General features: G+C 37.8%; 1 protein-coding gene across 5 annotated transcripts in view; it reads right to left on the bottom strand.

Moving 5' to 3' along the window:
• The window catches only part of U2SURP (U2 snRNP associated SURP domain containing), a 105,510-nt gene that overhangs the window by 70,118 nt on the left and 8,272 nt on the right, over positions 1-27,120 (bottom strand). For all 5 annotated transcript variants that reach the window (XM_072618217.1, XM_072618215.1, XM_072618212.1 and 2 more), the window contains exons 2-4: positions 8,929-8,976; positions 3,810-3,941; positions 64-162 (exon numbers count right to left, since the gene is read on the bottom strand). In XM_072618217.1, coding sequence (XP_072474318.1) covers positions 64-162; positions 3,810-3,941; positions 8,929-8,976 — 279 coding nt within the window. The remainder of the gene's footprint in view (positions 1-63; positions 163-3,809; positions 3,942-8,928; positions 8,977-27,120) is intronic.

Below are 27,120 nucleotides of genomic sequence, written 5' to 3'. Positions count from 1 at the left end.
CGCCCTTAGAAGTGTCACGGTGACAGCAGAGCTATCAGGTGAAAGAGAAGAAGGACCAATTACCTTCTTTTTCAGTTCTTCTTGCTCTTTCTTGCTCAAAGTCCTTTTAGCTGCGCTCATCTTCCCAATGCTAAAAGCTTTGAGCTTGTTTTCCAGAAGTGGCTACAAAAAGAAAAACAAGTTTCAATGTTCATGCAAACAATTCCTAAAAGACCTCTGTTTAGAACTGATGTCTAAGTTCCAAGCAAGCCAGACTTCCCTGGCCCACACCAGGGGACGAGGTCCTCCATGCTGGGAAGGGCACCACTAGACAGACCCAGCATGCAAGGCCTTTCCTCTGGCCTTTCCCTCCACCTGCCAAAAGCCAGTGGGAAGGAAGAGGACCCTCAGGGAGATGGGACAGACAAAAAACAAAGAGGAATGGTGAACTTACAAACAGGAGGGAATGAAAACAAAATTTCAACTTTAAAAGCTTTCCTATGTCAATGTTTCAAATATCACAAAATAGGTTCTTCATTCTAAATCATCAATTTGAAATTCCAGAGAGGGAGTGAACAAGAGGCAGGGTACCCCAACCTCTTATATTCATAGACCTAAAAGAACTCTATAATAAAATTTTATGAAATGGCTAAAAAGAAATATAAGAAAACACACACACACACACACACACACACACACACACACTCCCTTAGCAAAGATGAGAGATCTACAAGTGCTGTACACTGAACATGTATGTAATTGAATGTATTGCTGATTTTTTTCCTCTTCTTTATTTTGTCTTTTAAAAAATAGCATTTGCTCTGCGGGATGACTGAGGGTGATGTGAAAAAAATTTACCAAAAAAACTTTTTTTTTAAATTACAATTTGAAAATACTGAAATCTTTTCCCTAACTTCTTAAGATATGCTGAAGTCAAACGTGTGTGGTGTGGCCAAATCTTTCAGCACGGCTGGTCAACACATCTGAAGCATATTTACCATCTGGTAGGTTTAAAGAAAAGCTATCTAAGGAAACAACCCAGAAATGGCTTATCCAATACATAAAGAAATTATTCCATTTAATAAAACTTTTGGGAGGGATCTTAAAATGTAAAGCTTCCACATATACAAGTTTTATCCATAGCAAACATATCTATTCATAATGAGAATTACTCTATATAAAATAAAAGTAATTTCCACAGCTGTGTAAAAAAAAAAAAAATAGCTACTTAAGATAAACTTTTCATTTAAAAAACTGTGTATCATAAAGTGACTATACTAACCACATAGCTTTTTAAAGCCAGAATCATTTAAAGTCATATCATTTTTATATCTGGATGAAATGTTTCAGTTACAGAGAATCAAAATACTTATCAGTAATTCCAATTTATTTACTAAACATTATCCTTTAATCATCCAGTTATATAGTGAGCTATCTTTGTAATCCTTTCCTTATCAGAAAAAAGTTAACTAATTATTCTATTGACTTGATATGAGTACCTAACATTATCATAAATTATCTTGAAAATACTTAAATTGGTAGTATAATCTGTATATTCAAAAACACGCAAAACTATCTAACTGATTTCTTTATCATAAAAGATTAATCCTAATAAAAGAACAAGATCCTCTGCAACCAGCTGCTATTGCTGGTTCAAGATTTATTTAAATTTAGATACAAATTTTTTTTCATTTCTTGAAAAGAGAAAAAACATCCTTTTGCTGCTATATACTCCAATACCACAAAAATTAAAATTTAAAAGTTAACTACAACTTCTTCTCAACACTGCACGCATCAAGTGTATCTTCACCACCATTGGTAAAATTCTGCATCACAGATGTCAATTTGATGCTACCTCACTGTTTTCTCTTAAACCCCATTTTGTTCCATTTCTCTCCTTGGCTCATTTGTATACCCATTCTGTTCTTGATTTTTAGCCTTTTCTAAATCAGAGCATCCTTAGTCTTTTCTTAATTCTCTCACCAGAAGTGGACCTTCAGGTCATAGCATGAAAAGGACCTCACTAGTCATTTTACAGCTAAGAAAACTGAGGGCCAAGAAGATTCAGTGATTTACTCAACGTCACGCAAATCATAAGCATTCAGCAAGTTGTAAGCATTCAAGGCGCATTTAAGAGTCAAGTCCTCCGACCTTCCATTGGACCACTTGCCAAGTCTTGATTGAATCATTCCTTCTTAGGTCAAGAGCAGGAAGGTTGGAAGAGACCAACTCACAACCCATCTCTACCAGCATAGAACACCCCCCTCCTCTAAAACAAAACATACTGCCTGCCTTTGTTAAAAGGAGGCCTCCCTGGATGAACCTATCAACAAATGCCTAGTGTAGGACAACTCAGAGGCCAAACCTGAGCAAAACAACAAATGAAGAACAGAGAGCAGAAAGATTATTCAGGCAATTGTCTGTCATTCCACACAGAGGACTTCATTCCTCTAAATCTCGAAGGTCTTTTTTAAAATGCAAGTAATCAAAGGAAAACGATGAACACTGAACACTGTGGCAGTCCTAAAGATTAGTTTACAACTTCTAAGTAATAGATGACCTTCAGGTGAAAGCAAAAATGCAGACAAGATGAGGTGAAAGAGGTAGGTGAAAGGAATACTGACAGAGAAAGTCAAATGGGAGTAAAGATAAATTTTGTGGAGAAAGTCTAGGACTTGAAATTCTTAAGCCTGAGTTTGAACCAAAGCACTATCATTCATTAATGGTACGATTATGGAGCAATCAAATAACTACTCCAAGGCTCAATCTTCTCATTTGTAAAATAGGGACAATGCTTTTGTTGTGCTACACTGACATATGCAGTCCAATAAAGGACCCCTCTTGCTGACAGTCTTTGAGAACCTGGAACTTGTCCTCAAGAGGCATCAAAAGAAAGGTAGGCCCAGCCTAGATACTCAAAAATCATCTTTCAAACCACTTCTGGAATATATTCCATAGGCTGTTATTCTCTGGACTTACATATTTTTAAAAATATCATGCTGAAGTCTTCCTAGATTAATCACAAGAGAATTTATTACTTTTCTGTTACTTGATCTAAACAGGCATAGAGAAGAAACTTTCCTTGATCCTCCAATATAGATTTGCTACTTATTCCCAAATTGTACTTACCCATGAATTCTATGAATAGACATTATGAATAGATAGTATACTATCTATAAAATGACTGGTCTTTTTTTGCAATTATATCTTCTTATATTAGACTTTAACTTTTGAAGAAAGAGTTCTAGGTAGTTAGAGGGTTGGGGTTTATTTTTGCATGAAATTTTTTGATACAGAGCTACATACAAGGTGATAGCTTATACCTAATCAAAAGTGACTTCAAAATTATTTTTAAAGAGGTCTTGAAAGCATACTGACATATCAGCTTGAGAGGCCAATCATAAATAAAATTGGTTTTTGGATACATGTTCTGCAAGTTAATTAGATCAGCAAGAAAAAGAGGCAAGAGTTCTTGCTTGTTTTCTTTAAGGGTAAGGAATGGCCCCTAAATATCTGTATAGGTAAAAGTATGTTAATATTTATGTTTCAAATGACTCAAAATTTTATCCTTAAAATTTCAACAAAAATTAAAATTGAAAAGCTCTAGTAACAAGACAATGTAAGCAAAAGATTATTCTTTTCACAACAAGATACATTAAGGAAAGCTAGGTCTTTTTTTCATTTTCTTTTTTCACACATTTTTAAGTGAAACAAGACTGAGATACAAGTTTGAAATTTAATAGTTGAATAGCATGAAGAATTTAAAGTGAAAACCAATTCTAAAACACAGAGTAAATGTTACACTTTTAAGTTATTTTTTTCTAACTCACCCTTGACAGATTTTGATGGGGAGAATCACAAAGGTTCTCACGGGTACTTTCTGTCCTATAATTGTGCTTCCTCGGGCTCTTAGGTCGTGTCCGACTTGGCATATCTGTATCTGAGGGTCCAGCTGCATCCATCTTCAGAACAAAAAAGCAAAAGAAATCATATCTGAAGATTATATGGTCCTAGGCCCTTGAAGACATTTTTCCTTAAAACTAGATGTGAAAAAATATATATCAGTAGGTTCGATCAGTGGATTATAAGTTGTTCACTTGAGAAAGAAGACTGTCTACTGACAGTTCCTTTTTTGTCCCTTTCTCCTTATGATTCACTTTACATAAATTATAAGATTGCATATGATTCAGGTTTCATAACCTACATATACTAAAAAGAGGAAATTTTCTATGCAAAAAAGGTCATAAGCTCAAAACTTTAAAAGTAATAATATTTTGTGGGCTAGAATTGGTTTCCCAAAATTCACATTTATTTAATATTTACTTCATGACACTTCCTTGTTTTCACTTAATGTCCATGACTTTTGTAGATTAGACCTGTGAGTCAACTGCCTCTATCAATGCAGATCAACATCTGCTCTGAGACTTGTACCCTTAAAGAGATGCATCCAGGTCTTTCTGACTCTGAGTTAGGTCTCACTGCACTATAACATGCTACCTGTCCTTCTATGACTTTTTGAAATGGTTATTTTTAGATTAGTGAATCCATATAAACTAAGCCTTTATTTCCTTGCCTTAAACAACACTAAATTATGAAAATCAATATAGCCGCAAGATTCAAAACTACCCTTGGAAGCTATATGGAAAAGAATAGTGTAGTGTAGTGGAAATTACACTGGACTTGGAAGATCTGAGTTCAAATCTTGGCTTTGTCATTTATTACCTGTGTGATCTAAGTTCCTCTCTGGGTCTCAGCTTCCCCATATGTAAAATAAGGAGCCTGTGTTATGATGATCTTTAAGGTACCTTATAACTCTAAATCTATGAACCACACAAGTTACAAATTTTTCCAAGTGATAATTTAAGGTGATACTTGATTCATTACATTCATTAAAAAATATTTAGAATTATCGAGCATTGACAAATACATTGACAGGAATCACAACAAACTCCCAACTACTGAATGTAACTCTACCAGATGTCCTTAAGTGAAAAATTAATGTCAGGGCAATTAATGGTAATCTTTTTTCTTCAAGCAGTGTTCCACTGCCACCTGTGGCAAGCAGGGGTCTGGAACCATTCCAAATCCTTGGTAGTTTTCACATCTTTCTCAGCGTATTTTCAGGGACCCCTCCCACACAAGCAAGTTGACCAGTCATCTAATTCTCCACTATTTGTACGACCTCCTTTCCCAGGCACTGGTGGAACATTTTATCAATGGCAGGGATCAAGACCCAGAAGGCATACTCATCAAATCTACAGATGACAAAACTGATAAGGATCATGAATGGATTGGAGAACAGAATCAGGATCCAAAAAGATGTAGACAGGCTGGAAAGATGAGCCAAAATCAACAAGATTAAATGTATACAGGGATAAATAGAACATCCTGAAATTTGCCATAAAAGCAAATGACTGAATAAACAGAAGTTGTGAGAGACCTGAAACTACCAGCAATTCAAGTGGAAAAAGTGGAGTTCGTGGAATCTTAGGCTATACCCTACTTTGATATTTTAAAGGACCTGTGCTATTTCACTGACAAAAGTCATGCAGATCCCAAAATTCACCCTACCTTCTTCTCGTCCTTGTCTGTGTCTTCCTAAAAACCCTGCAGTGCACTAGGTGTGCCTCTCTCTTTACCACAGAATTTCGGGGACACCAAAATGAGGCAGAGCGGTGCAGGGACAAGAGAGGGGGACTTGGGATCAGAGAGGACTGCATCCAAATCGTCCCTCTTGCATGTACTAGTTGTATGACCATAGACAAACCACTTAGCACACCTTAACAGCGATCTCTCTGTCAGCTGTTACGATCACTCCTCTCCTGGATACTCTCTCCTCTCTAGGGCTTTGTGACACGACTCTGGCTCATCCTCCTCTCTGACCACTGCTCAGCCTCATTTACAGAAACATGGGTCCCCCCCCTCCCAGGCTCTGTCCTCGGTCTCCTTCTTTTCCTACAGTCTTTCACATGGGAACTTATCAGATGCCACAGCTTTCTGTGTCACCTCTCTCTGCTGAAAGTGCTCAGATCTATATAACCTCTCCTAAACTACAGGATCAAATCACCAACTGCTTATTGGACACTGCAAGTTCCACACTGTGCACAAAACTGAACCCATTTTCTTCCCCCAAAACCTACACCTGTCCCTAACTTCCTTCTTTCTGGCAAGAGATGCCACCATCTTTCTAGTCATACAGTTCTGAAACTCTAGTGTAACATCCTGGACTCCTCAGTCACACGTCCCATTACCAATCCACTGGCAAATTTTTTTAACCTCCACCACATGTGTCCCAATAGTCCCCTTCTCCACATACACACAACTGCCACTTTAGTTCAGGGCCACCCCCTCTCACCTGGACTCTACTGTCACTGAGAAGCTTTCCTGTCTCAAGGCTTTGCCCATACCTGTCCATCCTCCACAGAGCTGCCAAAGGGAGTTTCCTCAATCACAGATATAACCATGTCATTCCCTGCTCCACAAAACCTAATGGCTGCCTTGCCTCAAGGATCACATATAAGCTTGGGTGTGCATGTAAAGCCTTTGAGCTCTAGTTTACCTTTCCAGCCTTATTATCCATTACTTCCTTTCACATTCTTAACAGTACCTCCCATTCAATACCTACAAAAATCTTCTTTCAGAAAACTGATTCTCAGAGAAATTAACTACTTGCCAGTATGAGCAGGATTAGGACTCAAACTGATATTTTGAGATACCAAATCCAATGCTCTTCACCCATAATGTACCACTGCATAATAAGGGACAAGTAGGACCAATGATTAGAAGTTACAAACAAGCAGATTTCATCTTTATATAAAGAAGGACCTTTCTAATAATAGTTATTTAATAATGGAGTAAAGTGTTTTGCCATACAAAATAGTGGGCTTTCTGTTGGTTTCTGGAAGCATTCAAAGCAGAGGCTATATCACAAGCTGTCAAGGATGCTATCAGATGAATCTCTGTGTTAGCAGAGAGGATGGGATATATATAACCTTTAGGTCCCTTTAATTGATTCTAATATAACAGACTAATATGATTAAGACATTTTTTGCTTATGCAATCCTAAAAAGGAAAATTCTCTCCTTAAACCTGGTAAACCTTTTTGGATACTTTAAAGCCTAAAATTAGCCAAAGAGAGTTCTTGTTTGTTACAAAAAAGGCTCCATGTTCAAATAACTGTCATATTATATTTCAAAACTTCAAGGACCCACGACCATACTCATATATATATATATATATATATATATATATATATATATATATATATATATATATATACATATGTGCTGCTGGGAAAATGCATACTCCCCTTCTATAACTTTGTTAAAAAACAACAACAACAAACAGTCTTAAAGCATTCCTGTGCCCAGAAAATGCATGCTCACCCTGGAGATACTCTAAATTTTACTAGGCTGGTCCTCCAAAGACATAATGCATACTCCAGGCCCATGTGCAAAGCTGTTCTAGTGTAGAAGGACCTGCTGTAGCTTATGACTGTACTAGAATGGCCTTCAAGCACCCAGGGCCGCTGCCATATGATAAAATGCCCTAGATTAGGCATCCAGGAGCTTGTTCTGTTTTCATATTTTTGTAGCTATATTTCAATTTAGTTTGGTTTACTTTGTAATTCTATTTTATTTTATTCATTTAAAAACATTATTCTAATGATAAATGCTGGAGGGGATATGAAAAATATGGAATAGCAATGCACTCTTAGTGGGACTGCAAACTGATTCAACCATTCTGGAGAGCAATTTGGAACTATGCCCAAAGAGCTATAAAACTGCATAACCTGTCTCGGTAAAACCACTACTAGGTCTTCATCCCAAGGAAATGAAAGGAAAAAGAAAAGGACCCATAATGTACAAAAATATTGATAGCAGCTCTTTTCATGGTGGCAAAGAATTAAAAATTGAGGGGATGCTCATCTATTGGGGAAATGGCTAAACAGGTTGGAGTATATGATTATGAAGGAATACTACTAAGCTATAAGAAATGATGAGCAGAATGCTTTCAGAAAATCTGGGAAGACTTATATGTACTGATGCAAACAGAAGTGAGCAGAAAAAGGAAAACATTGTACACAATAACAGCAATAGTGCACAAAAATCAGCTGTGAATGACTTAGTTACAATTCAGAAGGATTTATGATGAAGAAGGGCAGCTAAATGGTGTAAAGGATAGAGTCAGGGAAACCTGAATTCAAATATGGCCTCAGACACTTATTAGCTGTGTGACTCTGGGCAAGTCAATTAATCCTCTGTCTCAATCTCCTCATCTGTAAAATGAGCTGAAGAAAATGGCAAATAATTCCAGTATGTTGTTGCCAAAAGAACCCCAAATGGGGTCACAAAAGTATTGGACATGACTAAAACAACTAAACAATAACAACAGAATATGATGAAAATTATATTCCACCCCACAGAAATAACTGATGGGAGTCTGAATGCAGATTGACATATACGTTTTTTACTTTATTTTTAGAAAGATTTGGGGGGGTCTGTGTTTTCTTTTGCAACATGACTAATATGAAAATGTTTTACATGACTGAATGTATATAATCTATATTAATTAAATTGCTTGTCTTCTCAAGGAAGAGGGAGGGAAAGAGAATTTGGAATGTTTTAAAAATTTTGTTACACATAATTGAGAAATAAAATAAAATGAGAGGGAAAAAAACCCATTATTCTTAAAAATGGCCATTTAGTTTCACCAGTCTGCCAAAAGGATCCATGACACAATTAAGAATTCCTGAAGAGTTATGGTGTTTAAGAGTAACTACCATATATGATTTTCAGGTGGTTTTTTTTTTTAAACTTTCTCCTACGAAAGAGAATTATAAAGAAAACAACATCACAATCAAAATTTTAATGTGACATCCACAAAGATTATAATAGTGAGGAAAGAACATTCTTTCCCAATTACTCCACTCTTATCTTTTATACTTACATGTGCATCTGAAGAGCCAGATGAATGTACTGTGTCTGATGATCTGGCCTGTGAGCATAAGAAAAATAAAGTCAATTTGAAAACAGAGAAAAAAGTTTTTGTACTCTAAACAAGACATGCCATTTCTCTTGGTAGAATTTAATTTACCCTTCCAACTTTGCTGGCATGTCTTCTCAACTAGCAGAATTGAATATAGACAGAGTCCCCAATACAAATAGGCTGCATTTCAAACAAGTCATTTTAGGAAGGTTAAAATCTCTACCTGCCCAGTAATCTAAAATTCAAACATGAATTATATCCTAAATACCTACAGGATATTATGCTAGACACTTGAGGATACCAAAAAGGAAAATTAAGTCCCTGACAATTTAACATCTGGCTGATATATGCATACAAATAATATACAAACATAATATACCATTACAATGAGCAAAGTATAGGAAAGGAAAAACAGACACGAGAGATTAGAAGGAGGAATCTCCTTTATTTGCAAAGAACAAGGAAGTTGTACCAGAGTTGTGCTTTGAAGCAAGAAAAGCATTTCAAAAGCAGATGAGGGATGAATTGAATAAATGTATGAAATTTAAAAGACAGGATAGGCTGGGGGAACAGTTTAGATAAGAGAAGCAATATGAAACAACACTTGGAAAAGTTAGCATAGCATCAGACCACGGAGGACCCTGAAGAGACTCAAGAATTTGTATTTTATTCCAGTTAATAAAGAGCCACTGAAGTCTGTAAAAGCAGGAAGATGGGAGGTATAACATGTTCAGACTTATGCATTAATATTACCACTGCACTGGTATAGGAATAGATTGGAGAGAGAAAAGGTTATTTTTTTAATTACTGCAAAAGGCCACAATCTGTTTATCAGTGCTAAACTACTACAACAAAAACAAAAGCAATTCACTGGACACAGAAAGAAAAAATATCTCAGTATAGAATCTCTGATATCTCTACGAGCAAAAACTAAAGAACACTGAACTGTAAGTGCAATTAGGATTCAATTTTTATTGTTACTAGACTTTGCAAATCTAATTTTTTTTTTTTTGCTAATCATTGGGACAATCTCAGTATAGACTGTGGGCACTCGCAGGACAGATCCTTCCTTGCCCCTCAAGTTTCTGTTCCTGGACCCACCATGTCAGGAGTACAATGTTCACTCTTCCATGGCAAGGTTTTTTACTTTCATCTTTGATCCTGAGCCCCCCAGCACAGTTCCTGGCACAGGAAAGGTACTTCAGGTTTTTCATGTGAAAAGAGAGCTCATCTAATCTGACCCCCAAAAGCCTTTCTAGTTCTAAATCTATGAACTACTGGCTAATAACTTTAATTAGAATTTTAAATTCCATCTAAAGAATTCATTGTATATTCTCAGATCACTATTACTACTGACCATGGTCTTAAAAATTCGATGCTCTTATTTGGAAGATGACCAGCATTTTATACTTCAACTAAGCAAGAAGAAATGGGCTTAAAATAAAGACTTTATGTTACAGATAACGAAACAGTAATGGTAAACAGTTAGGTCTTTACTTGAATCCAGTTCTTTTGACTCCAAAATGTAGTCTTCCTATATACTAGCCAAGATATACAATAGCTGAATCAATTTAACTGGTAACAAAAGGATACATGATGCTCCTGAAACAAAAGAAAGTAACTACCACAAATGGACCTTAATTTCATCATTGCAGAGTCCTGGACTAAAAGAGAAAATTAAATTCAGGGTTGGAGGGTAGGAGCCATCAGAGGCCATCTGATATAACATACACATCCAAACAAATCTCATACAAGAGATCATCATCAGTTGCTTGAAAAGTCATTTCCTTCCTCTCCCAAAATTTCCCCAATCAAGCAATTTTCAAACTCCAGTCAATTCTGCCTTACCAATATTTTTAAAATGCTCTTTATTTTTCATTATCCTTACCTTAATTCAGGCCCTTATAATAACTATTTTAACAGCCTTCTACAGTGGTCTTCCTGCCTCTAGTCTCTCCCCATTGTGCTCTACAATTCACAAGGCTGCCCACTGAGCTCTCCTAACACATTGGTCCTAAAATTAAAAATCCAATTAAAAAAAAATTTTAAGTAAAATAATTTTCTAAACTTTTTTTAAATGAGGACCACAGTTATATCTTTTCATTCCCCCATAAACTAATGGTCCCACTTTATCACAATCCCTTGCTTCAGAGTTAATTAATTTTTAAAATTTTCAGTAGCTACCACCTACCTTTCATATAAAGTACACACTCCTTAGTTCAAAATTTAAAGCTTTCTATAATCTGGCTCCAACCAACCTTTTTTCCAGTTTTATCACAGCTCCCATTATATACTCTTCAAAATAAGAGTTCTTAACTTGCAGCTCATGTACTCTTAGGATCCATAAACTTAGATGGGAAAACAATTAAATCTTTATTTTCACTAATGTCTAACTGAAATTTAACATTTTCTTCAATAATGAAGTTAGGTAATAAAGAGTCTATAGGCTTCACCAGACTTGTCAAAGGGGTCCAGAACAAAAAAGAACCCCTGCTCTAGGTTCTACAAAATTTGGGATACTCTCTCCCATTTTTATCCCTTTTCTGTTTCAATGCCACTTCTGCTCTTATGAACCTCCATGTGCCTGGAATGATTTGTCCTGTGGTAAAATTTTTCCCCTTCCTTCAAGAACCAACTCAGGCACAACCACCTCCATAAGGGTGATTTTTCCAAATGGAGATTCTCATCAAATCTTCAGAACCCCTTTGTGATATAATAAATGTTTCAGAATTGTTAGGCCCACAAATGCTGTGGAGCCAACCTGGTGAAAACTTACTACACTTAGCTAGGCTGGTCCTTATTTACTTTAGAGCTATGTAGTATAGGGGATAGAGCACTGGACCTGGAGTCAGGAAGATCTGAATTAAAATTCAACCTCAGGCATTTGCGAGCCATATGAACCTGGTCATGTCATTTAAATCTTGTTTGCTTCAGTTTCTTCAACTGTAAAATGGAGGTAATAATGGCACCTGCCTCACTGGACTGTTGTGAGGATCAAATGAGATAATATGGTACATAAATGTTTCCTTCCTTTCTTTCTTCTTTTCCTTCTTTCCCTCTATCCCTCCCCCCCTTCCTTTCTTTTCTTCCTGGCATTTAATAAATGCTTGAGAAAATTAACTAAGAATGTTCACCAAAAACACCAAAAAGAATGTTGAAGGGTTCACTTCTTTTCATAGTTTACCTTCAATCAACTTCGTTCTTCGTAACTTTGTATCTATCCTTGATATTTTTCACAACTTCTCTCTCTACTTAACAACCAAGCTTAAAAGGAAAGTTGGCATATAGTAGGAACATTTGCAGCTAAAATTAGCCTATGAACTGTCACCTTAAAAAATCAAGCACTAAAACATATTCTCAGATGTCACTGACCTTACTAATTACAGCACAGAATTAAATACCAATTAAATACCAATAAAAGGAAATGTGTAAGAATTTTCAGTAATAACCTAGAGGAAAAGGAGTATTTCTCTAGTATAGGTAAGAACTATCATTTGTCTCCCACCCCCTATATCCAAACTGTTGCTGGTTGATTTCACCTTTACAACAGTACTTGAACGTGCCCCTTTTTCTTTCCTGACAATGCCACCACTTGAGTATAGGCTCTCATCACCCTACTAATTCAATATACTGCAGTTGCTTCCATATTTTCTTCAGGATCAAACACAAAGCGTTTTATTTAGCATTCAAAATCCTTTATAACATTCTTCTCCTGTCTCTCCTGTCTTCTTACACCTTAGTCCCTAACACAGTTTTCCATTCAGCGATATTGGCTGTTTGTGAACAAGACTCCCAAGTATTTTCTCTGGCTGTCCCCCACTTCTGGAACACTCCTCCACTCCAAAGTACTGACTTCCCTGGCTTCCATTAAATCCCAACTAAAAATCACACCTTCCAGAGAAAAGCTTCTCTAAATTCTAGTGCCTTCCTTCTGTTAATTATTTCCTATTTACCCTGTATATAGCTTGCTTTGTATGTATGTTTGCATGTTATCTCTTCTCCAAAATTGTAAGCTCCTTAAGGCAAGGGACTATTTTTTTGCCTCTTTTTGTATCCCCAGTGCTTTATTACAGCGCCTAGCACATATTAGGCATTTAATAAGTATTTATTGATTATTACTTGACTAGTACTTGCTCTGATACTTCTCAAAAACAAGTCTAAAACAAAGGAATATGATAAAGTGGGACAATGAGCGGGGAAGATGCAAATCGGTAGGTAGGGGGGGTATAAATGAAAAGATATAACTATGGACCACCAAAATTAAAAAAAAAGACGAGTAAAGAGTTTTTTCTATTCCCACACTGCAATTTTTAGCTGTTTCCCCTCAGGAGACATTCACTAGTTAACTAAGATTAATTCATTCAAAAATTGGCATTAACACAGAATTTGGAAAGGGCAAGTTAGGATTAAGCTATGAAGGCCCTTAAAAGCCAAATAGAGAATTCTATATTTTATCCTAGAGGTAACAGCGAGTTTATTGAGTAAGGAAGTGACATGGCCGAACTTGAGCTTAAGAAAAATCCTCTGGCAGCTGTGTGCAGGATAGATTGAAGAACAGAGACTTAAAGCAGGGAAACTAATCAAGAAACTAATCACGTTATTCAAATAGTCCAGATCAGAAGAGATAAGGACTTGAACTAAGGTGGTGGCTGTGTATGTTGAGAAAAGCAGTCAGATACAAGAATGAGTTTAAAAAAGAGTTTAAAAAAAAAACCAGGCAATATTTGGCAACCGAGTAGATACACGGGGTGAGGAAAATGATGGGAGTCAAAGGTAATGCTGGCGTATAAACCTAGGTGACTAGAAGGATGGTGCTGCCAGCAACAGAAATAGCTAAGTTGGAAAAGGATTGGGTTTGGTGAGAAAATCTGTTTCACTTTGGAAGTGTTGAGTTTGAGATGTCCAACAGGTAGGTGAGGATATGGCACTGGAGCTATATATAGCGATCTGGAAATCACCTGTTTAGAGATTCTAATTAAATCTATGGAATGGTACTAGGGGAGTATGATACAGATGATGCAGGAAAGGATACTGAGATCGAAGTGGGACCAGATACTCAGAAGGATAACTAGGAGACAACAGGCTCACAAAAACCCAGCAGAGTATTTCAGAGCAAAGTATGATCCAAAAGGATCAAATTCTACTTTCTGTAGAAAAGATGATACATGGGAAAAGCTCATACAGTCTAGCAATTGAGAGCACTCACCTTACAGGACAAATACAAGGAAACAGACTACACTGGAGCACATGTGTTCCTCCTTTTGTTGCAGAGGATTCAGCAGTAGAGAAAGTCTACAAAGAAACTGACAAACTTCTGCAAACCAAGGCAACATGTTGACTTTAGTGCACAGACTTTAGTGCAGACTTAGTGCAAGTACAAAGTTGACTTTCTGCAGGGGCAAAAAATACTTTGGAAAAGACTGTATGGGATCAAAACATGAAAGAGATCAAACACCTTCTGTGTAGCATGAATAATGTGTTCAATGAGTCCAAAGTTGCTGGACGTGTCAAGTACCAAATGTCACCAAAAAATTAATGTAACCACTTAGAAAGGAACAATAGTTGAGACTGCTTCTGGACTCTTTTTGACTCTCTCTCTTGGCAATACTTAAACCATTTTTCACTTCTTAATCCTAGACCAGACACTTCTGAGCCTCTGAAATTTGGTTTATACCAAGAAAAATGTAAGAATCCTCACATATTAGATCACTAAAGGTTTCAAAAAGGTTGTTTCAGAGAAAAAAAAGGGGGAAAATAAAAGAAATCTTGAAATCCCAAACAGAAAAAGTAGAAGCCAAAGCAAGAATTTAATTTTTGGTCAAGAGGAAATGCAAGCAACCTACAGAAGAATTCTTGTTACAATCATTCTGTACGTTAAGAATAATAAAAGTGAGAAAACAACTGAAAAGGCAGACCCTAGAAGAATTATAATGCTAATACAAAAAGACTAGCTACCCAACAAAATTAAAACAGCTGGAGCTAACAAAGTATCTTGCACAGTCACTCCTCCTTGGAGAAGAAGGATGATTTCGCTGTTCACTAAAAGCAACAAGAAATATTCTACAAAACACTTGGTAATCTCATATTGAGGTTTGTGTTCACGATTAACATAAAAAAAAGACCGCCATCACGAGAATTTCATCATGTGTACCAACATCTTCTCAGAATATCAAGAAATACAGAAATTTTGGGAAAAAATTGCTAAGATCTTCCAAACCAAATCAATACTTAGTCATTTCAAAATAAAAAAAAAAGAGGAGAACAGTGAAAAGTATGTTTGGAAAATATGCCTCAGGATTAAGAAATGGGCAGCTTGAAGACTGTCAACCAGGCCTCACACCTGTTTATCAATAAAATCTAAAAGCATTTACTAAAGATCTTCTGTGTGTCAAGTACTGAACCAGGTACTATGGATACAAAGACCAAAATGAAACAGTCTGCCAATGAACTTAAATTATAAGGAGAGGAATACAACAAATACACAGAAAACTAAACAAAATATAAAAAAGCTTTAAGCTTTTTTGCTTATAAAAGCACATTATTCCACTTGATCCTTTTAAAAGCGAGGTAATTGCTATTACAAATGAGGGAACTGACACAGATGAGTCACTCATAAGTGACTTGCACAGAATCATACAACTAGAAACATCTGGGTTAAGACTGGAAACCAGGTCATCCTGACTCTTTATCAAGTGAGTAAAACATCAGAGATGGTGCTTAATGAAGAGAGCACTAAAAACAAAGGTTTTTTTCACTCATCACATAGAAAACTACTTGAACTCATACAGGGAGAGACTGGAAAACCAGGGTTTCAAACTCCCAGTTTCCCCCAGCATTTCCTCCCCAAGAACTGCCTCATACTAGCCAAATCAGCTCCTGCAAAGGCCCTGCTAATCACTCAGGCTCTTAGCCATGAAGTAGTCAGCTTAGTTTTCCTTTAAAAAAAAATGTTTTCATTATTATAAACCTGACAAACATCAACATTTCCATTCACAAAGCAGAGGAAAAAAGGTTTATCTAAATAGATGAATCTTGATTATGTACAATTTACTTCTAAGTATAGCTCAAATCAGTTACAAAAGTGACATACTCCACTTGTTCATGTTCCCCTGACCCTCTCCATACTCCTCATTTATATAGTCCACCAAAAGTTTCACTGACACTCCTTTCACTATTAGTAACCAAAAATATAAAAGTCCTCTCTTGTAACAAATAAGCATATGCATGCAAAAACAAATCTGTACATTGGCAGGGCCTGGAAAATAATTTTGCATTCAGTAGTTCTAGGCAAGGGGTGGGGAACATCTGGCCTCAAGGCCACATGTGGCCTTCTAGGCCTTGGGTGCAGCCTTTTGACAGAATCCAAGTTTTACAGAACAAATCCTTTTTATCAAGGGAATTTGTTCTGTGAGGTTTGGATTCAATCAAAGGGCCATATTTGAGGACCTAGAGGGCCAACATATTGTCTGGAGGCCACAGGTTCCCCCATCCTTGCTCTAGGCCATCACCATTATTAATAAATGCTTATCATTTGCTAATCATGCTCAGTCAATATTGAATGGCTATCCCCAACCCTATATAACTAACTCAAATAAAAGTCCTCTCTTGTAACAGATTTACAGTGACAATGTCTGAAAACGAGCTTCTTATTCTGTGTTATCTAATCCATCGCCTTTCTGCCAACAGGTTATAAGTATACTGTCTTTCAAGCAATGTGGAAGTAATTTCCTAAGTTGTTTTCTCAGTTCTGCTCACTTTCCTCTGCATCATTTCATACAAGTCTTCCCAAGTTTCTCTGAACCTGTCCCTTGTCATTTCTTGTGGTCCAATAATATTTCTTTACATTAATATGTCATTACAACTGAACAGCATCTACTGTTTCCAATGAAGACATTCTTTAAAAGAGTTGGAAGGCACAGCATATAGACATAGATATAGCAAATACCAAAGTTCACAGAAAATTAAATTCATGAAGTCACACCAGTCAAAAGTAACCCCAGATTATAATTAAAAAGATGACTTGTTAAAAAAGTTCTAGCCTAATCCATTAAACAAACAGTGAATCCTGAAAAACTGGAAACAAACTCCTTTTGTAAGTCAATATTCCCTTTAACAAAATAACAACAAAAAGAAGTCACCAAATGAGGGCAAGAGAATTCAAAAACCACCTCAGTCAGCAAATGAGGAGATAGTATAGCCAAGGCAAAACTGGTTTAGAGTACATACTAATATGAAGAATACTGTTAGAAGATAACAGTTTTTGCCTCTCCTAACAAAAAGTAACAAAGGAGAAAATGGGCCATAACAGAAAAAAAAAAAAAACAACTTGTCATAAGAACCAAACCAGAAGTAAAAAGTATTTATAAACAAAATTGAGGACCAAAAAAAGATGCAAAATGGACCAGATTTACCTAAGTTTCTATAGCTAACTACTCTTCATCAATCTTCATCAGTGGCAGTAACTATCACATTTGAATCTGATACCTCAGTCACTGATATATGTGGAAATAATACTTAGGATGAATTAGAAGAGAGCAGCTCGACCAGAACAAGTCCACAGAAGAAAATCTTGCAGTTGGCAACGTAACTATGAAGGGTCAATTCTTAAGATCTTAAGGGACTAGAAACCAAATACATGAGGGGAGAAAGTTAGAAAGTATTAACCAAAAATGGACAATGTCAGCAACTTTGCATCACATGCCTGATTTCTCATCAGTACGCCAAAGCATCTACATATAAGAACGAATAAAAAGCCATGGTACAGTCTTCTAAGAAGTGCCAAGAGCACTAAAGCTTGAGCTTAGGTGGTTTGCTAAGGAAAGGTTCTCCTATATTCAAATAATCTGTCATCTCATTAAGGCAGGTTTCTGCAACGATGCAATTACAAACTGCAGAACTTTAGTCCTGTCTATCCTGTGGGACTTTAGTCCACAATCTCTCCTAAATTCACCAAGCATAATCCACTCAATATGCTGATGATAATGGCCATGGCAGAAAAGGGGCAGAGGATGCTTAAAATCACATAGTTTTTTAGACTACCAATAAACTTTGATTACTGGGACTCTGAACATGAGCTCCTTGTGCAATGAGCACACATACTTCTAGAGGAGCTGAATCATATAAATCTTGACGTTCTTGCCATAAACATAACGAGAAGAAAGAAGAAAGCTGCAGCTAAATAAAGGATGTAGATCTGGGAGAGGGGAAAAAAAAAAAAAAGAACTGCCAGAGAAGGTTTGAAAGTATACCCAGAAAAAAGCATTGTTTCATAAGATCATTATGTTATTAATAAGCATTTGTAAAAATGCCACCATAAAAATAATTTCAATTTATGGACCTTACTGAGAACAAAGTAGAGAAATTCTACAAAATAAAACTTTCCAAATCAAATCAACATATAGAGTGATATGTGGTTACTTCAATGCCAAGGTAGGAAAAGGTGAGGATAGGGAAAAATTCTTTTGTTCTAAGCAAGTATTCCTATTCTAGAAGCTGGAGACTTCTGAGTAATGCACCAAAAGGACTGGAGGGTCTTGGAATCATAGAGAAGGACCAGGGTGGTTGAGTCCACGAGAAATGACGATCATGGTTTGAAAAAGACAAAGTTGCTTGTGTCTGTGTGTGTTTGTAAAAAAAATTTTTGTTACATTTTCAGTTCTCTTTTTTAAAAATATTTTTTGTTACATTTTAAGTTCCAAATTTTCTCCCTCCGCCCTTCCCACGGGGGAGGGAAGGAGTGTGAGTGTGAGTGTGTGTGTGTGTGTGTGTGTGTGTGTGTGTGTGTGTGTGTGTGTGTGTGTGTCTCTGTCTGTCTCTCTATCTGTCTCTCTGTCTGTCTTCTTTCTCTGGAGGTGGATACTACCTTCGCCGGTCCTTTCCAGCCAATTTCTAATACTCACAATACCTAAGTCATTCACGATTATTCTTTCAGCAATATTACTATAATTATATACAATGTTCTCTTACTTCTGCTCATTTCATTCTTCATTATTACTGCAGAAGCTGCTACATCTTGTATTATCCTATTATCCAGAATATTTACATTGTTTCTTTCTGGTTGCTTGTGGTATTTTTTTCCTTGACCTAGGAGCTTCAAAACTTAGCTATAATGTTCCTATGAGTTTTCATCATGGGATCTCTTTCAAGTGATACTGAGTAGATTTTTTCAATTTTTATTTTACCCTCTAGTTCAGAATTCTCAAACGTATTTGACCTAACATCCCCTTTTCACACACACACACAAAAATAAAATTACTCAGCAACCCCCTGGTAATCTTTCTTTAACCCTTTAGTGTTTTTTTTGGAAATTTGTATCATTTCAAAAAATATTAAAAACATTTTAATCTTAAATTTAATAATTTATTGTAAATTTGTGGGATTTTTCCTGCATTGAAATTCTGATGATGCAATAATGCAGCATGTTAACAGTATAGTATATCATGTTGAAAGAAGTCATTACACACACATATTCCTGCTGATGCATACTGGACTTCCCTACAAAGTGAGATATGCTCACCTGCCAAAACTTGTTAAGACCTGTTGGTAGACTTGACCACTAACACTTATAACTTGAATTTTGTATGTTTATTTGGAAAATAATATAATCACTATGACTTCTTAAACAGTCCTATTCAATGAATGGGCTTTGCCTCACCCTAAGTGAGTACCTGCAAAGACCTTGGCCTAAAGGGGCCACGGTCTCCCACGGTCATCTCCAGTCATCCTGAGGAATATCTGGTCACTGGATTCAGATGGCTCTGGAGGAGAGGTGGGACTGGTGACCTGCACAGCCCTCCCTCACTCAAAACAAAGCCAAGTGCAAGTCATGTCATCTTTTCTCTGATGGCAGGGTCTCCTTTGGCAATGAAGGATGAACACAAACAACAGATAAAACATGTATGAAACAAAATTTTCTTATCTTCTTATGCTTTCACCATCCCCTTATTTTTATTCAACACCCCTCAACTGCACCCAAGATTACTGCTCACCCTCAACTGTTCCGCTGCTCCCCAGAGGCAGTACCATTCACTTTGGGAACCTCCAGTGACTCTAGTTCTGAAACTTCAAGGGCAATTTTCCTTACTAATTTCTTTACATATAGTGTCTAGACTCTTTTCTAATCATAATTTTCAGGTAGTCCAGCAATTCTTATATTGGCTCTCCTCAAACTGTTTTCTAGGTCAGTTGTTTTTCTAATGAGATGTTTCAAATTCTCTTCTATTTTTTCATTCTTTTGGTTTTGTTTCATAATTTTTTGATGTCTTATGAAGTCATTAGATTCCCCCCTGCCCAATTCTAATTTTTAGGAGTCATTTTCTTCCATAAATTTTTGTATCTCTTTTTCCAAATGGTTGCCTTTCTTTTCATAATTTCCTTGCTCTTATTTTTTTCCTAATTTTTCACCAACTTCTCTGATTTTTAAAGTCTTTTTTAAGCTCTTCCAAGAGCTCTTTTTGGACTTGTGACCATTTTACATTTTTCTTTAAAGTAGAAGTAGCTGTTTTGATTTCAATGTCATCATCTCAGTTTGAACTCAGATCTTCTCTATTACCATTGTAGCTATCTATGGTCACTTTCTTTCTCGTTTGCTCGCTCATTTTTTTTTTTAGCAGCTAGTTTCTTGGCTTTCATCTTCACGTTAGAGTTGGGTTCTAGTCTCAAAGTGTGGGGGATAATGTCTCAAGTGTCAGGTTTTTCCTGTTGTGGTTTTCTGAGCTCTATTTGAAGGCCTGACCTTAGGTACCCTCCTTTCTCCACCCTAAGCAGAGACCAGGGAACCTCAGCACAACTGCCTCTGCACTGTGGCTACAAGTTTCAGCTCACCTCTCTACCCTGGAACCAAAACCAGGGGACTCCACTCTCCTGGAAGTGACCAAAACCAGCAGGGCCCCTGCTCCTCTTCAACCTCACTTACCAACATGTAGGTTGCCCCTTCTTGCCCACCACCACAGCCTGGCACCTAATCTGGCCAGTGCATCTAGGCTCTGAGTCCAGTGCCAACAGAGGGCCCCATAATCTTTACCTGATCAACTATCTGACCCCCACACAGTCCATGGGGAGAAAGTTCCTGAAGCCAAGGCTTCTGGTTAACATAGCTGCCCACAGGGCTTGTGGTTTGTTGATTTATTGGTATCTGCACTTCAAACAGGCCAGACCACCACCCCAGGAGGTCAGGTCTTTCCTAATATCCTCCTCCCAAGATATCTTAGGCTAGACAAATACTTTATCACAACTTTTAATTATTTCTGCCACTCTAAGTCATTATAATTAAGGCATTATCTTAAATTATTTGTGGGGGAATCTGGGAACACCAGGTTAATTTCCTGCCTTATTCCACTATATTCCCAGAATCCTCTCAGTTGCTTAACTTTTATTTGGTTTCCATTTTCTCAGCCAAAAAAGGAAGAGAATCAGGACTAACAGAGTTAATACTCAAAATATCTATGGAGATGGTAAGAGACCATTCAGACCTAGGTTTCTGAACTCAGGATATATGAACCTACTGTTTCAATATTTTCCTAACACCATTGGTTTCCTTTGTAATTCTAAGCATTTCACTTTACACATTGAAAAATATCATTCTGATTATGTTGTAAGATGAAAGGGGAAGTTTCAAAGAAAACAACTAGACCAGACCTGTACTAACTGGGTAGGAGGTTGGGGTCAAAATTAAAACAGGCTAAACTTCTTCCACTGCAGACAGGTTACACTAGAGACTGTAGATGGTTGGTTGCCCCGAGTCATGTAACAAACAGAAGCATGCACAGTGGCAACCCTACATTTTTCCCTGGCAGCCGAGAATCCTATCCTTTATGTTCCACAGGCCTGATCAAGACCTTTATGAACCAATATAGAACAGAGTGAACAGAAAAATTTATACAAGAACAACATTTGTAAAGACAAAAACTTTGAAAGACAACAATGCTGATTTACAGTGGCAGATCATGATTCCAGAGAACTAAAAAACGTGCTACTAACTTCTGGGGAAGGAGAAAGGCAAGAAAGGAGAACAAACATTAATTACATGCCTACTACATGCTGAGCACTAGTATGTAAAGAGGATTTTGTTATCTTTTAGTGTGTAGTTTCTCAGGATCCATGGCCATGAGAACGTCTAGTTTCCAGTGGTTAAATAATAACTCCCAGAATAGCCCCAAGGATTCTAGATAGTATTTCCTAGAATAGTCGTGACAGACAGTCCTACTGAGGCTGTACCACGAGATAAGGGGCAACATAATGCAATATTTCCTATGCTGGCACAAAATGACAATATTGCCAAAGTTAACCTGTGAGCCTAATGTTGGCAAGACGGCTTCTTTGTCTGACTGCCTTATAAAGCAGGTGAGCATTGGTCAGGGTGGGGGGAATTCCATGGGAGAAAACCACAGGGAACCCATAGGGGGAAACTATGAATAATGCATAGAGGAACAAGTCCCCATTGAGGCTTGAGGGGATAGAGGGGAGTGCAAAAGATCGACCCCATCAAGACTAAGGGTAGTGGCCCCACCTTCTCACTGGCTGCTGCAAGAAGGGTAATTAGGGAATGCTACAGGAGCTGGTTCTCCCAGCAACCATTTGAGAAGACCCAACTAGAATAAAGCTGATTATTAACCCCTCTGAGGCTGTCTGCCTGTCTGGCCAGATCAAGAGTGAGCCTGTTAGAGGATGGAGAGGTAAACCTCCAGTGCCCTCTGTGATATAATTTCATAATCTATGAAACAGCACTACACTAAGAATTGGGAATTCAAAGAAATGCAAAAGACAGTCATTGCTCTGAAGAAGCTGACATTTTAATGGAGAGAGATGATATAAACAACTATGTACAAACAAGCTATGCACAAGATAAACTGGAAAGAGGGAAGGCATTAAAATTAAGACGAATCAGGAAAGACTTTCTGTAGAATGTAGGGTTTTAGCTGGGACTTGAAGATAAGGAAGCCTGGAGCTGGAGATAAAAGAGGAGGAAGAGCATTTAAAGCTAGTGAAAATGCCCTGAATCAGGAGATGGAATGTCTTACGTGAGGAACAAACAGGCTGGAAATCAAACTCCCTGGATCAAAGAGCATGTAGGTGAGTTTAAGGTGCAAAAAAACTGAAAAGGTAGGGAGGGGTCAGACTATGCCAGTATTTAAAAGCCAAACAGAGGGTTTTTTATTTGATCCTGGAAACTTTTATTGAGTACAATGACTTTTACTGAGAAGGGAAGGGGGCATGGTGAGACCTATACTTGAGGCAGATCATTTTGACTGGCTGAGTGGAAGACAGAATGGAGTGTGCGAAGGCTTTTGGCAGAAAAAACCACCCAAGAGACTACTGGAAGTCAAAAGTATCAAGAAAAAAGGGGATGATGAATGAAAGTATAAAAGGCAGCACAGAGAGTCAAAACTTAATAAATATTTGTTAAATATATGAAAGTGAGTATTCTCCCCACAGATCACAATCTATCAACACTTTCTCATCCTGTTCTTTTTGTCCATATTCTTTCATATATCCTCCTCAGAGGTGACATACAATGTACCAATGGACGTCCTCTGGGTCTTTTTCTATTTTAAGAATACCTATGGGGGGGCGGAGCCAAGATGGCGGAGTAGAAAGACGCACATAGACATAGCTCCGAACCCACAATCCATAGAACATCTACAAAAAAGTAACTCATGGCGAATTCTGCACCCAGAGGCCACAGAACATTGGAGCAAGGGAGATTTCTGTTCCAGAGAGACCTGCAAACCTCTCGCAAAAGGTCCTTCGCGCCGCGGGCTGGGCGCCGGGACTGGGAGCTGAGTACAGCCCTGCCACGGCCGCAGCACCGAGAGGAAAAGATCCGAGCGGGCTTCAGGGACAGAATCTCCAGTGGCCACGCGGGTCCCTCCACCCACAGGTGACGGGGTCAGTGAGAGGGTCTCTTTGGCGGGTCGAGAGGGGAGTGGGGTGCCCCCATAACTCAGGCCCCCTCGGGAGGCAACAGCGGAGACTGGAGCAGACAGGGGCTCCCCAAGCAGGCAGGAGCTAGGATCCATTGTTGAAGGTCTCTGCATAAATCCCCTGAGGGAACTGAGCCTGTGAGGAGGCCCTGCCCCCACCTGAGAACCTGAACTTAATCTCACACTGAATAGCAGCCCTGCCCCCGCCAAAAGCCCTGAGGCTGGCAAGCAGCATTTGAATCTCAAACCCCAAGCTCTGGCTGGGAGGATCAGGAGGCAAAGTGGGTGTGAAGAGAATATTCAAAAGTCAAATCACTGGCTGGGAAAATGCCCAGAAAAGGGAAAAGAAATAAGACTATAGAAGGTTACTTTCTTGGGGAACATGCATTTCCTCCCTTCCTTTCTGATGAGAAAGAACAATGCTTACCATCAGGCAAAGACACAGAAGTCAAGGCTTCCATATCCCAGCCCAGTCAATAGGCTCAGGCCATAGAAGGGCTCATAGAAAATCAAGTTAGAGACGTGGAAGAAAAGCTGGGAAGAGAAATGAGAGACATGCAGTCAAAGCATGAACAGCAGATCAGCTCCCTGCTAAAGGAGACCCAAAAAAATGCTGAAGAAAATAACACCTTGAAAAATAGGCTAACTCAATTGGCAAAAGAGGTTCAAGAAGCCAATGAGGAGAAGAATGCTTTCAAAAGCAGAATTAGCCAGATGGAAAAGGAGATTCAAAAGCTCACTGAAGAAAATAATTCTTTCAAAATTAGAATGGAACAGATGGAGGCTAATGACTTTATGAGAAACCAAGAAATCACAAAACAAAACCAAAAGAATGAAAAAATGGAAGATAATGTGAAATATCTCATTGGAAAAACAACTGACCTGGAGAACAGATCCAGGAGAGACAATTTTAAAATTATGGGACTACCTGAAAGCCAGGATCAAAAAAAGAGCCTAGACATCATCTTTCATGAAATTATCAAGGAAAACTGCCCTGAGATTCTAGAACCAGAGGGCAAAATAAGTATTCAAGGAATCCACAGATCACCGCCTGAAAGAGATCCAAAAAGAGAAACTCCTAGGAACATTGTGGCCAAATTCCAGAGTTCCCAGATCAAGGAGAAAATATTGCAAGCAGCTAGAAAGAAACAATTCAAGTATTGTGGAAATACAATCAGGATAACACAAGATCTAGCAGCTTCCACATTAAGGGATCGAAGGGTATGGAGTATCATATTCCAGAAGTCAAAGGAACTAGGACTAAAACCAAGAATCACCTACCCAGCAAAACAATATAATACTTCAGGGGAAAAATTGGTCTTTCAATGAAATAGAGGACTTTCAAGCATTCTTGATGAAAAGATCAGAGCTGAAAAGAAAATTTGACTTTCAAACACAAGAATGAAGAGAAGCATGAAAAAGTAAATAGCAAAGAGAAGTCTTAAGGGACTTTACAAAAGTTGAACTGTTTACATTCCTACATGGAAAGACAATATTTGTAACTCTTGAAACTATTCAGCATCTGGGTACAGGGTGGGATAACACACACACACATGCACACGCACACACACATAGAGACAGAGTGCACAGAGTGAACTGAAGAGGAGGGGATCATATCTTTAAAAAAAAAAATGAAATCAAGCAGTGAGAGAGAAATATATTGGGAGGAGAAAGGGAGAAATGGAATGGGGCAAATTATCTCTCATAAAAGAGGCAAGCAAAAGACTTTTTAGTGAAGGGAAAAAGAGGGGAGGTGAGAGAAAAACATGAAGTTTACTCCCATCACATTCCACTAAAGGAAGGAATAAAATGCACACTCATTTTGGTATGAAAACCTATCTTACAATACAGGAATGTGGGGGATAAAGGGATAAGCAGGGTGGGGGGGATGATGGAAGGGAGGGCACGGGGAGGAGGGAGCAATTTGAGGTCAACACTCATGGGGAGGGTCAGGATCAAAAAGAGAGAACAGAAGTAATGGGGGACAGGATAGGATGGAGGGAAATATAATTAGTTCTTACACAACACTACTATTATGGAAGTCATTTGCAAAACTACACAGATCTGGCCTATATTGAATTGCTTGCCTTCCAAAGGGAAGGGGTGGGGAGGGAGGGAGGGCAGATTGGCAGACAGGGGCAATTAGAACGCTCGGTGTTTTGGGGTGGGGGGAGGGGACAAAAGGGGAGAATTTGTGGAACCCAAAATTTTGTGAAAATGAATGTTAAAAGTTAAATAAAGTAATAAAAAAAAAAAAGGAAAAATAAAGTTTAAAAAAAAAAAAATACGTATGAAGGACTTGGCCCATCCGCCTATTATACTACACTTGTACCACAAGACCCAAATTCTCTTTTTTTTGTTTCTTTTCTTCCCCAATATACGTTCTAGGCAGCCAAGTGGCACAGTCAGTAGACTGCTGAATTTGAAGTCAGGAACACCTAAGTTTTAATCTTACTTCTCAGTCCCTTAACCTCTCTGTGCCTCAGTTTCCTCTGAGATAATAGTATTTATCTCCCATGGTTGTAAGGAACAAATGTGTTAACATATGTAAAGTGCTTTGCAACTCTTAAAGTGATATATAAATACTAGCTATAGCCATTATTATTACAAGACATAATTTAAAAATATGGGCAGCTAGATGGCAACCTGAAGTCAGGAAGACTCATCTTGGTGAGTTCAAGTCTGGTTTCAGGCACTTACTAGCTGTGTGACTCTGGGCAAATCACTTAATCCTGTTTGGCTCAGTTTCCCCATGTCTAAAATGAGCTAGAGAAGAAAATGGCAAACTACTGCAGTATCTTTGACTAGAAATCCCCAAATGGTGCCACAAGAAGTAGGACACAACTGAAAACGACTGAACAACAAATAATTATAAATATGTTACAGCATACTTGTGCCCAATGTATGTCTCTGCGCTGTTCTTTAGGTTACTCACTACTTCATATATGTGTGTGTGTGTCTATACATATATATATGTATGAGCTCTTTATCAAAATATTTTTATATGTATCAAAAGTATTCTCCACGAAAACACCTAAGGGTAATAGGTTCTGGCAAACTAATTTCTACTGCAAACTACACAGTCATACAGTTGGATCAAAGAATACAGAATACTTTGGATACAGACGCTCTTTCCTCCAACAAGACCCATATCATGTACGTTAAGGTCATAACAGATTTAATGGTAATTAAGGGCATCTAGGTCTCTTTGTTTATGATCCTCTATCAATAT

This window comes from Notamacropus eugenii, chromosome 6, assembly GCF_028372415.1.
Source record: "Notamacropus eugenii isolate mMacEug1 chromosome 6, mMacEug1.pri_v2, whole genome shotgun sequence".
Classification (NCBI taxonomy): domain Eukaryota; kingdom Metazoa; phylum Chordata; class Mammalia; order Diprotodontia; family Macropodidae; genus Notamacropus; species Notamacropus eugenii.
The sequence above is the reverse complement of the archived record's forward strand: the minus strand, read 5'-3'. Positions and strand labels throughout refer to the sequence as shown.